Source organism: Sceloporus occidentalis, unplaced genomic scaffold, assembly GCF_023333645.1.
Source record: "Sceloporus occidentalis isolate IW3139 unplaced genomic scaffold, rSceOcc1.0.p SCAF_11, whole genome shotgun sequence".
Lineage (NCBI taxonomy): Eukaryota > Metazoa > Chordata > Lepidosauria > Squamata > Phrynosomatidae > Sceloporus > Sceloporus occidentalis.
In genome coordinates this window covers 9,050,746-9,064,571 of record NW_028316991.1, presented here as the reverse complement: position 1 = coordinate 9,064,571, position 13,826 = coordinate 9,050,746, and the positions used below count along the sequence as shown (strand labels likewise).

General features: G+C 35.3%; 1 protein-coding gene across 1 annotated transcript in view; it reads left to right on the top strand.

Moving 5' to 3' along the window:
- The first annotated feature begins 10,928 nt into the window (after positions 1 to 10,928).
- CNGB3 (cyclic nucleotide gated channel subunit beta 3) overlaps positions 10,929 to 13,826 on the top strand; it is a 51,352-nt gene continuing 48,454 nt past the window's right edge. The window contains exons 1-2 of the mRNA XM_089477552.1: positions 10,929 to 10,932; positions 12,015 to 12,153. Coding sequence (XP_089333678.1) covers positions 10,929 to 10,932; positions 12,015 to 12,153 — 143 coding nt within the window. The remainder of the gene's footprint in view (positions 10,933 to 12,014; positions 12,154 to 13,826) is intronic.

The window sequence follows — 13,826 nt, the reverse complement described above, 5'->3', positions numbered from 1 at the left end:
GTGGTGCACAGCCCTCTTCAGATCACCCCACAGATGTTCAATTGGATTCAGGTCTGGGCTGTGGCTTGGCCATTCCAAAACAGTAATCTTCTTCTGCTGAAGCCATGCTTTTGTGGATTTGGATGTGTGCTTTAGGTCATTCGTGCTGAAAGGTGAACTTCATCTTCAGCTTCCTGACTTCTACTTAACATGAGTTTGAATGTGATCGGTTGGAACAAACAGCCCAAGTTATAAGAGGGTGTGCAACCAGGTTATTGTGAGGTTTCTCCCCTCAAAGATTTCAGCTTGTTTTGAATTGTTCACGTTATAGGTCACATTAAAGGTGGAAAAAGTTCTGACATGATTCATTCTTTAACTTCACAAGAACCTTTTTAACAGGGGTTTTTATATCCACTGTGATTTAGAATTATATGAAATAAAAATGGTCACATATACTTATACTCAGTCATGGAACAATTCAAGGTATTGAATTGAATTCAAGGACTACTTTGATCTCCCAAAACAACCTGACATTAGTGCCTACCATCTAGTGGCACCTAGGTGGCCTGCCATGGCCTGGCCTTGGCCCTTGCTTCCCTACTTCTGCTTTTAATGCTAAACCCCTCTACTGGGGCTTAGGACAGGACACCCCTCTACCGGGGCACAGGAAAGGACACAAGACAGGACACCTCTCTGCCAGGGCTCAGGACAGGACATCCCTGTCTTGTGTCCTGTGCCCCAGTAGAGGGGTGTCCTGTGCCCCAGTAGAGGTGTGTCCTGTCTTGTGTTCTGTTCTGTGCCCCGGTAGAGGGGTGTCCTGTGCCCTGGTAGAGGGTGTCCTGTCCTGTGCCCCGGTAGAGGGGTGTCCTGTCCTGTGCCCCGGCAGTGGGTTGTCCTGTCCTATTTATGTCAGATCTGTGTGAGTACCTTCACCTGAACCTGCAACTGCGCTGCCTGGATGGGGCGTGACAGTCTGACATAAATATTATTAAAGTTTTATGACAAACATCCATTTTTCACATTGACTAGTCCATTAACCCCCTATGCTGCAATGCCAAAACCTTATTTATTATTATTTTCTTCAAATTATGTGCATACAGGTAACTAACAATAATTGCATGCAGGTAATAACATATTATGTTAATCTGATCCTTGTCAAAAACAAATTATTGTAGAAATCCTGGTTGTTTATTTAAAACAAGACAAAAAATTATGTGTTTTTCAGTTAACACTATTCTTCAAGCCTCCAACAGTCTTATTTAGTTGTACAATAGAATATTACACCAAACATAGAATTGAACAAAATCAATCAAAGTCACATGCTAAGTATTAAAATATTGCACTTACCAATTAGTCTAAACAATATTACAGTCAGTGCGTAATGTGTAGTACAGTGTGCTAATGGACTGATATCCAGATTACTCATTAAACCTACATAGTTGCCAAAAAAGATTTCTTGTAAGAGACATACAGTTTGTAACTAATGCACTATAATTAGTAGTAGTAGCAGTAGTAGTAGTAGTAGTAGTATTATTAATATGATAACCCCATTAGCCTAATAGTAACACAGTTGGTGTTGTAGAAATATTCACCAATCTACTCTAAGACCTGTTGAAGCCGAGATAAGAAGTTAATTGTCCAACTATAATCCAGTTTGCCATATGCTCCTGTAATCTTTTTATGGTTCCTAAAGTAGCATTAGAATAAATTGTAAATCCTCTAAATACTTTGGCAGGTTTGTAAATGGTAATAGTTTAAGACCCAGAAAGAAAAAATTTTAATGTCACAAAATTTACTTATGTGATCAGCCAAGTGTTAATTTAAAGCATTTGTACAAAATTCAAAGTTACTTTACCGACACCCATTATCAGATGAATTACTAAAAGCAAATTTACAAAATGACAGCAATTTTATATAGTAGAATTTCCAAGGGGAAAAAACATATTGAGAGAATTGCCTTTCTGTAGGAAATAACATTTCATATAAATTAAACATATATATATATATATATATATATATATATATATATATATACATATACATACTGTATGCTAAATAATAAGCAGGTATTTTTTTTTTTATCTCAATTTAGATAATGCTAACTTTTATGGAAATCACCCTTGAATGCATCCATTGGTTAGAAAATGTGTGAGAGGGATATATGTAAGAATGCTACTATGGTTTTTTAGCATTCCAAAATATATGTTGTCATTTTCCTTTTATTACGTTAGCATTTTCAGCAGAATAACCTAATCCACACTGATATTATTTTAACTAGTCTTCCTAGTTACCTTCAGAAAACAGCAATGGAAAGTACGTACCTCATTTCTCCAGATTGTGTTGAAGTGTCACTAATGATACTTTCAGTTGTTACTGGCATCTCTGTGGCACATTCAGTAAAACCTGAAAATCAAGTTGATGTAGAAGAAACAGTAAGTTGCACAAGGGGCAGAGGTGGTCCTCCATAACTCATAACAATGCGTAAGACAACTAGAGGCATATTTACCATAAGCGCTGCCCTAGGCCGGACCCAGTACACAATTCTTCCTCAGGCAGCTGCTAAGTGGCAGGGGTCTTCTATATTTGTGGATCTCCATTATCAGATTTAAAGAAGCCTGGGCTGATTTCTAAATGTGTTTTGACAATCGGTGATTTTCAGATGAATTATTCTATGTTCTTTGAACCCACCTTTTTGGATTTCACTGGACTTGGTACTAATACACTTCCTACAAAGCTACAATTGTCACAGTTGGTGGATCCTTAAAACTAATTTACCAATGAGAACTACATCTGATATAAAAATGAATTATGTTTATTTCAGCAGGTACACGCAATCAGCTAGAAAAGAAGACCATAGGCAACTGGCCACAGCTAACTGATCTTTGACTCTTTGAGCGATACAAGGTAAGTATGCAACATTAAGTTAAAGAAAAGCCATTTTATTTTGAAGCACTTTACAATGGGTAAATTAGTTAAGTTTAATATTTTCCAAATCACTACATGTTAAATACAAAACTAAATTTTGATTATAGTATAAAAAGTGTTGTGAGTTTGTAGAAGCTTTCATTTTAACAAAATTGTGTACTAAAAGCACAACAGAGCCCTGTTTTATCTGACCAGAGAGCAGCATTATGGAATTAAATTAAACTAAGACCAACCGTTAAGTACTTGAAATGCTGATTAGCTTGTCAGGTCAAAGCTAAGGGAAAAAGTCAAATTGTTAGAGAAGTCTACGCCGGCAATTCAAGTGGATTGTCAGTTAAGGGAGCATCACAGGGTGAATGCTAAAGCCAAACCGAGATCACTTAAATGATCTGTAGCAGGAGAAATGGTAACGTACCTATTAATTTGTATCAACATAGGTTTATGAGCGTATTCTATTAAAACAGCTAATAAGCAAGCCCAAGGATGGCAAGATATATTTTCAATCTGGAATTTGAAATGTAACATTTAGCACATTAGTAATGCTTGTTATGTGGCTCATCAATTAATATACTCATAAAATTGCAAATAATTACATAGGGCATAGAATTGGAATGACTCACTTGAGTTAGGATTATTGGAAACTGAAAATATAATAAATTGCTCTGACATTTCCTTGTGTTTGTACCTATATGCTGGAAAATCATAATAATGGTTTAAATAAAAAAAATGATGTATTTACCTTTGATTTAAAAAGTTAATTATTGCAATCGTACAAATCAATAATAAGATAAACAAAAATGATTTGCTTATTGTAAAAAAGTATGTTTTTTTTCTAATAATACAAATGTGCTTCAACAGTTGCAATGCCTTAAAATTTAACTGCATTGGAATTAATCCCAATATAATGATTTTCATAACTAAGTAAATAACATTTTGAATGCCAGAGGCTATAGCTGTATATTGCTGAGCATGTGGATAAGTATAAATATTCACTTTATTCACTTCACGTTTTAAGGCAGGAAAACGATAATAATAACTTCAAAATTACAATGTATAATAAAATCTAGAAACATTGTAAACTTTTTTTAGACGATCCGCATATATTCATACGTGACATATTTTTCACCACTTAAGAATAGTCTTTCAAATTTTACCTTTTGAGAATTCCTGTCTTTTTCGTGAACAGTAAAATATTTGAGAATTTTTTTTTTTATATTTTGAATATTTAGTCATGATTATTTACTGTCAAATTATCTTAAATCATAAGTAATATATATAAGTAATTGTACTGTTTACATTTTCTAGGTGTTGTGTGTGAAATATCTAAAGAAAGAATAAACATAAGAGAACTAAAAATATAAAGGGTTGGGGTGATAGAAGATGGAATCAAAAACAATTCCAATACAGTCAAGAAGAAGACTAGACCATGAAAAACAAGGTAAAATGATTTGTATGACATTTTTATAAATGATCTATCCTTTCTTAATATAGTATCTTGAAACCAATTCACTTAAGCAATATTTAAAGAAAATATCATTTTAGTAAGGTAATTCATTTTTTGATGACGTTTTTAATCACTTAACTTATGCTAACGTCCCTTGGAGGGATTGTCGTCTATAAGCCACAACAACCAACTTGACTAGGAAAATGGAAAACTTAATTAAAAATCTTGAGACAGCTGTTCCCTGTCCTTAGGCTTCACATCTTACACAGGTTTATTAATGTTCCCATATCAAACACTTTGCACTTCCATGTTTGAAAACAGATTTCACTGAATTGCAAATGAGGCACTGCGTCATAGTTTCAAAAGATCTTTGATGAAGTTGTGTTAAGATCCTTGAATTGTTAATTGAATGGAATGGATTTTGATGGAGTGAGATTAGTTAATTAAACTATTATGACTATTTAGGGCTTTATTTCTAACCCTACCATAACCATAACCTATTCCAAAGACAATAAAACATGCAATAGAGAAATTCTGTAGCTATCAGACAGAAAAGGTGACGAAAATCACAGATGTCTATAGTGTTTGCTCATACTCAGGATCAGTGCCTGTTAATCATCAAGCATGAATAAGGTGGAAGATAAATATGTGTGACTAGGGGGTTTATTTCTGAAGAAGAGGCTTTCAGGAGACTTTAACATTCCAGCTCTCTGATGGCCTACCCCATTTAGCTTTTCGACATGGAGAGCTATGCTTAGTTCTTTAAGGCTACTTTCTGTACTGAGATATAATACCATGTTTGTACTTCTGTACAATATTTCCTTAATTTCTATTTTAAAATATTTATTTCTCAGAAAATTGATCACAGGTGACAGTGTTATAAGTGATATTTAGCTTTTAGAACACTCATCAGAATGTTTTGTGATCTTACATGTATCAGACACATACATGGTATAAATGCATGTCCTGCATTTACTAATCCAAGATCATTTAAACACTCAACTCAAAACTTGTCCGCAACAACACAGTTTACTGCCCATGGATCATGGATTATCTTTGACAGCATGTGGCATCGCACTGGTTGTCAGCAACCAGGTCATGGATATGTCATAAAAAAAACATTACACAAAGCAAGAGAGAGGAAACCTTAGGATACATTCATTTATTTGTATTAACAAAAGACTATTATAAGAATAATATAAAGAAAAAAAAATCTTATGTTTAAAAATAACAAATGATTGCTTTGTTGTGGAACCATTCACCCATCAGCTTGGTGGTGGTTCAGACAGGGTCCAACTCCCAATCAGTCTATCTAGGTCTATCCAAAAAATGACACTTTCCAGGGAACTGATACGGTTAACAGCTTCACTCTTGTTCTTCTTATATTACTATACTCCTCTTCATATATGCACATGTTCTATCCACTTAAAATCCTTTTTTTAAGTTGTAAGTAGCTCAGTAGCTTTGGTCATGGCTCCTTGGATATAAATCCTCGAAAATATAGAACAGAAAACAATATTCAACCCAAATTACATTTAGATATATAACCTAAACTGCAACAACAATATCCAAGATATGTGATCTTTACAAATTGTACATTACATGTTCTTTCTTTCATTACGGCTGATTTTGTTTAATACACTCTTGTAATGTGTTCCAGACTTAAAAGTGTATTTTGGAAACAGCAATTGTAGCCTAATGTATTCAACAGAGAAGGAAAGAAATTATATAATTTGAAGGCCTTGGCAGCAGTGCAGTAAAGTGCCCTGGAGAATATTCTTGCTCTGGATATTGTAATGCCATTACTCATTCACAATATTAGCCAGGAAATACGAATCATGCTCATCCTTCCTATTTCCATCACATTTTATGTGAAATTTTAAAATGTCATACAAAAAGGTTTTGTTTGTCGAGCATCGCCCATTTGATGTTCCTGTAGGAACTATTATAAATAGATTGATGTCCAAGAAAAGTTTAGATTGTAAACTCATGAGCGGGGTCCTCATAAGCCCACCTTTCTTGACAGGAACTTTGTATAAGTACCATAAGTCTAGATGGCAAGCTCACGGGCTGAGTCCTCAACACTTGCTGTGTCTATATGTGTAAATGCATATTTGTTATGTATGCATGTTTAACCACCCCATTTAAATGGTACAGCACTGCATAATATGTTGGTACTTAATAAAGAAAGGATAATAATAATAATAAAAAATAATAATAATAATAATAATAATAATAATAAATAAAAAAAGAAAACAGCCAATCTTTTTCATTACCATGCATGCAATCACTTTTAAAAGATTGAATGATTTTTTCATATTTTTCACTTTACACAAATTCTCAAAACCCTTCTAGATCATCCAATGATTCTGTAGTGCTCTCATAATATGGGAGAATACAAAATGAACAATGACATTAAAATTGGCAATAAAAAATATAGGTAAGGCCCCTGGGAATCAGCGTAGCTAAATGGACAGGGAGCATGTATGTGTGTGGGTTAGTGCATGCTCAGGGCATGTCCGTGTTTTGATTGGGGTATGTTAATTGAGGGGTGGGAGACCCTAGGTGATATAAGGTGCCCTCTGGGTGACCCCGGTCACTGTCCTTTTTTACAGGCACGGCCAACAGTCTTACCTGCTTCCCACCCTCCCTCCCTATTTCTTGTGTACTACCTTTCTTTCTTTTGTCACAGCTGGCGGTTTGTGTGTCCTTGCCGGTCTGGTTTTGGTAAGTGATGGAGTTTGGATGCTGGTGTAATGGAAGGCTCAATCCTCCCCTAACCTCTGGTGTTTTATTGGACGTGCCCACCGAGCTTGTTGGACGGCTGGTGGTTAGCATTGGTGGTGGGGCAGCGAAAGGTAGCTGTCAATTTTGTTTGGACGAGGGGGGAGGTGAGTACCTGTGGTCTGGATTGTGCAGTGTGAGAGGCCGGCAAGGACGGGGTTAATTCGGTTCCTGTGTTGGTTATGTTTTGAATATGTTACGGTAATGTGTTATGTATATTTGTATATTTGTATTTATTATTTATCGGTTATTGTATATTATTCTTATTGGTTTATGGTGTTTTGGGCCAACACAGTGTTTTATGGTTTTATAATAAAATTGTGCTGTGGCCTGCTTTATCCAATTTCGGTCTCCGTGTCGTTATTTGGTGGGTTAAACTGGTTTTGGGTTTACAATGCACGATACACACTACCTACATACAAGACATACAGTACTTGTACAGAAGAGAGACCTGCTATTGTGAGCTTACAGTGTTTTAGGACATTGAAGGAGAAGTATTTGCAAACTTGATAGTAAAGTCTTGTAAAATTGCTTTTTTTTTCTTACGATCTCTAAGTAGGATCTGGTGCCAGAAAAGGAGCAATTTGGAATTCACAAAATATTATACTTCCTGCGAAACAGGTATTAAAATATAATAGAGTGCGAGGCATTATTTCCAATGCATAGTGCAATAAACATTTTTTTTCTGTTTTACTTGTGTGCTAGTTTTCTTCCTTTTGTCAGACGTTTTCATATCTTTGATCAGCATTATGAAAGTAATATGATGCTGGTGAGTTATAGGGATATGTACTTTATCAGTTCTTTCTGGAAGCAATCAATAGAAAGTAGCAGAACAAATAAGATTAATACTGCACAGATGAAGAATGCCAGAAGCTGAGTCTAAAACAAACACAGCACTTTTGCTCATAAGCCACCCACAACATCTTCAGGTCAATGCTCAAATCTGCCATTTTTTTCATTTTCTCAATAAAATATTCATTTACATTTACATACAACTCTATTATCTGCATTTCCACAAGTATGATTCTGTATAATGGAACCCTCATACAACTGTGTTTCTGGAGAAGTGATATAAGGATAACTGAGAATAGGATTATACAAATTAGGTAAATGTAAAGAACTGTCACTTTTTACAAATTCCGCATTTTATATATTGTTTAGAAATAAACCTACACCACAGCATTTAGAGATTTAAAATCTAGAGCTGTTCATATACATTCATTCCCATTGCAGGTTATACTGGTAAATTTAGTTTATAGGTTAAGGAATAAAGTACACTCGATTTGGTTAAATGACTAAACCTCCATTGGGATCTTTATCGAGATCTGGGAATTTCTGAATTCAATGTCAGAAATACATCTACTTCATACAATACCAGAAATACGTCCAAAGCAAAAGGGTGGTTGCCATGCTCTCATAACTTAAAATAGCATAATATTATAATAATAATAATACATAATGCCTTCTACATGTCTTGTTCCCAGCTATATATTCTTCAGGTCATAATGGTAAAAAACCCACCTCCGCTGAAATAAAACATTTGTTTTACACCATTCACCATATAATTACTAGGGTCCCTTTCCAGTGTTTTAACATAACATTTTTCCTTGGGCTTCTTGCTGTTCCTTTCATCTTCCCTGCTTTAAGTTCATTGTAGTTTGTGTTTTACCTTTCTTGTCATTATTGAAAGTTTATAAAGCAGAGCCACAGACACATATATAGCTAAAAACAATTTTAATTGGTTCCCATGACAATATGGAACATTATCAAATATTAAAACGTTTCTAAATATTTAATAGTACACTTTTAAACCATAAAATCACAGCGCCATTACAACTTTTTAATTATAGCTGGAATTCATTAGTTAGCTTATTGTTATGCGTAAACAGGTCTATTAACCTACATCTATACTTTATTTATTTTTAACATGTAAAGCAATAAACCTCTGATCACCTATCATGCGGGGGGGGGGGTACCACCTTGTACCTAGTGTTGATATGCCCACATATCATATATGAATGCACATACATTTGCATATAAATGCAAATCCGTGCAAACAGCAGCCGTTTCAGAATTCTGTGTGGTTGGATGCTGTTTTCCCCAACACTTTCCTTTTTAAGTAAGCATTCTATATGGTAAGTAAACCATACTTTATTTTACAGGTTGCACCCTTTGGGTAACAATGGGCTAGACAGTGTTTTTCCATATTTTTCAAACAATCAGCAGCAGGCTATATATTTAATTTTTAAAGCCTCTATGAATATACTGTTATGTCCACAAAAAAGGTCTCAAGATTACACAAACACTGTCTGGAGACAGCCTCGACTCTCCTGTGTCAGTAGGAGCTAGCATTGTTGCTGTTCTATCAGACTTTCACTTCCAGTACCTGTCATTCCTGACATCTGCCCATGGGGCAGTAGAGTAAAGACCCAGGAGGGTCTGTCCAGATCCTGCTGGGATCTCTAATCCCACTCCTCCTGCTGGCTGATCACAGGTATTGCAATCAGCAGTGCAGGACCCTGCTTTCCTATTACAGTGTGGAAGAAATAAGAGGGAGAAATAAAGTTTCAAAATGATTTTTTTTAAAAAAATACAACAAAAATTTATATAAAATAAAACATTTTAGGGACACAGTGATGCCCATAAGATACAAATGAGTTCCCCAAGGGGGGTCTTTATGCATATTGTATTGGGATCAGTGAAGGAAAACAACATTTTATGGGGAAAAAACTATTAAAATTTTACGTATAGCTATGGTTTCAAAAAGATTGTCCTACTTTTTCCTGACAAAAATGTATAATTTGTATGAGTACGTAGAGCATGGTAAAAGGTGGTAAAAATCATGATTTAAGAAACATGCTATTAACCCCTTAAGGACAATGGGCGGTCCCTAAAGCCATTGAAAAGAATGCATTTTGAGCCCGTACATGTACGGGCTCTGTCATTAAGGGGTTAAACCAATTATTGTTATCTTTATTATCGAATACCCAAACTCTTTCCCATCTGATTGTGTCATTTTGCTCTATTCAGTTTATAACAGCCTAACTATATTATGTAGTTATGTGATATATAAGGAGAAAATTCAGATACAAATAAACTGATAGAAATGATTATTTTATAAACAAAATCTGCTTAAACATTAACAGTGATTTGTAAAGTTGTCATAGAAAAGCCAGAAAAAAAAACAGTTTACCAATGTATAAATGATTTTGTGGCAAAACTTTCTGGAATCTGACAATTACACAAAAAAATATTTCTATGAGCAGAATTGTGACTCATTCTCCAGCCTTCAGTAAATGATTTGAGGACTCTTTTAGACAGCAAAAATAATACTTTTTATGTTCTGTTAATAAGTGTAATTTTTACATTTCACAAATCATATGTGATGTTGATATCCCATTATGGGAATGATACTTTAGAACAAAAGTGAACATTGTTTGAACACATTTTTGTTGTTTTATGTATCAAAATAAACTATTATTGAGGTTAGATATCCAGTAGATAATACAGATTACACCAAGGATGAAAACAGAAACACTAAGTAGAAAAGACTATTTGTGTTCCCATTTGCCATTTAAAGATTCAATGATCAGATTATAGGCATTGATTCTGTTTATATTCTGAGCATATGCCTCTGAAACAGGAACCCAAATCATGGCAATCTTATGAATATAAAGTGGAATTTAGCACTTCTTATATAATGGTGATATAAATGTTCTTGGAAATAAGGTGAGTTAATAAGAAATATACCACATGTACATGATTACAACCATTTGGAGCATGTAAGAGACCGGATATGGGTAAGTGGTCAAGTAGTGATATTGCTTCATGACCTTTTTCAGACTCTTGAGGTTGCAGAAGGGATTTTGAGTCATATTTTGGATATATCATATTTTGGACATATTTTGTTCTAGGGCTAGTTTCCAGGTTATATGTGGGACATCCACCACAGTATATATACTGTATATGTGTATATCAAATACACCACTCAATCCAAATCCCTGTTTATCTTGATCCTTAATAATCTATACTGTTAATTGACAATACACTATACCTTATCTCATGGACATTCTGTAGCCTTATTATTATTTCTTATTATTTTCCAGGTGTAAATTTGAGAAATTATCTTAAGCTGCTAAATGATGTTGATTGATCATCATAAATAAGATGATTAAAGACTCTGTCTTTCTGATTAATGTGCTTCAAATAATGTTCCTCACATAATAAAATGCCAAATTATTATCAGAAAATGTTATTAAGTTACATTATATGTAATTGATGGCTCTGTTCAAGCGGTGTTCCAACACATATTAAAAGTTAGACTGATTAAATTATTTGAAGGAACAAGGTTAGTTTAAATCATTATGTAAAAATGCAACATTTAAACAGTATCTTCTTAAAACTTTTCTAATAAACTTCAGAATGAAGGCATTTCAAAGACTCTCCTGTCAAGTATAGTGTTTGTGTGTTAAATGACATACACTGGGGGAACCGAGATCCACCAAATAGAGAAACAAACTAGCAATGTGTGTCATGTATGAGCTCAATATGAGGCGTTTGAAGAGTGTGATGAGGAAGTTTCATCATTTTTATGGGGCATTTACATTGACAGTTGATAACTTCAGGTTAAGCTTGCCATGGGCTTGAGATCTATACCATTTATGATTCTAAAAACCTCCACTTAATTCTGGGATCCTTATGACTAGTAGATTTTTGAAAGCAGACAAGTAAAGTTGTGTTATAACTTGTGTTGACCATGTAATTATCAACTTTTTGATATCTATTGACGTGCACCATATTGCCTGTTCCTCTGGCTCTTAAGGAGTTATGTATACTGGTTCTTTGAAATGTAGTTACTCTTTGTGCTTTCTTATCGTTTTAGATGTTAAAGCCATGTCATCAGACAACAATACTGTTTATAGTAAAACAGGAATATCTGACAATCGGTCATCTGGGATCCAGACTGAATGTTTCAAAACAGGAACTGAAAGCATTGTACATGAAAACAGGGCACCAGATGAGTAAGTTAACTAACTTTTAATTATACTATTATCGTATTATTAAATATGTTATTCATAGAGCACCAACAATATTCCCCATGCTTTTAACAGTACATGCATTCAAGGGGTATGAAAAAATATGGATTGATGCATTAAGTAAAGAGGACCTTGTCAGCAAGCTTAACAATTTGGTGATCCCTCCTTGATATATGTGTGTGGCGGGAGCACTTATCTATCAGCTTAAACCAACTTTTCTGTAAATCCAAAATAATGAAATCAGTGTTTTCCATTGCAGTTTGTCCTTCAGATATTTTGACTTAGTTGATCTTAATGGGGCACTAATAAGAAATGTAAATGATGATTTGACTCTGTCTTACGGGTTGTAATACAGAAATAAAACTTGATTGACTGCCAGTACCCTTTCCTATATCATAACTAGTTGTTTTTTACCTTCTGTATGTATTTTTATTGATTGTTTTCTATTTAAATAATTTGATTTGTTGGTAGGTTGTGTAACCTGGAGGTTTATTAAACCTTCATTACAATCATGGGCAACCACAGAATGTTTTTCTGAGGGGTAGGCAACATACAGTGGGGCAAAAAAGTATTTAGTCAGCCACCAATTGTGCAAGTTCTCCCACTTAAAAAGATGAGAGAGGCCTGTAATTTTCACCATAGGTACACTTCAACTATGAGAGACAGAATGGGGGGAAAGAATACAGGAAATCACATTGTAGGATTTCTAATGAATTCATTGGTAAATTCCTCGGTAAAATAACTATTTGGTCACCTACAAACAAGCAAGATATCTGGCTCTCACAGACCTGTAACATCTTCTTTAAGAGTCTCCTCTGTCCTCCACTCGTTACCTGTATTAATGGCACCTGTTTGAACTTGTTATCAGTATAAAAGACACCTGTCCACAACCTCAAACAGTCACACTCCAAACCCCACTATGGCCAAGACCAAAGAGCTGTCGCAGGACACCAGGAACAAAATTGTAGACCTGCACCAGGCTGGGAAGACTGAATCTGCAATAGGCAAGCAGCTTGGTGTTAAGAAATCAACTGTGGGAGCAATTATTCAAAAATGGAAGACATACAGGACCACTGATAATCTCCCTCGATCTGGGGCTCTGCGCAAGATCTCACCCCATGGTGTCAAAATGATCACAAGAACGGTGAGCAAAAATCCCAGAAACACACGGGGGGACCTAGTGAATGACCTGCAGAGATCTGGGACCAAAGTAACAAAGGCTACTATCAGTAACACACTACGCCGCCAGGGACTCAAATCATGCAGTGCCAGACGTGTCCCCCTGTTTAAGCCAGTACATGTCCGGGCCCGTCTGAAGTTTGCTAGAGAGCATTTGGATGATCCAGAAGAGGATTGGGTGAATGTCATATGGTCAGATGAAACCAAGGTAGAACTTTTTGGTAGAAACTCAACTCGTCGTGTTTGGAGGAGAAAGAATGCTGAGTTGCATCCAAAGAACACCATACCTACGGTGAAGCATGGGGGTGGAAACATCATGCTTTGGGGCTGGTTTTTTGCAAAGGGACCAGAACGACTGATCCGTGTAAAGGAAAGAATGAATGGGGCCATGTGAGATTTTGAGTGAAAACCTTTTTCCATCAGCAAGGGCATTGAGGATGAAACATGGCTGGGTCTTTCAGCATGACAATGATCCCAAA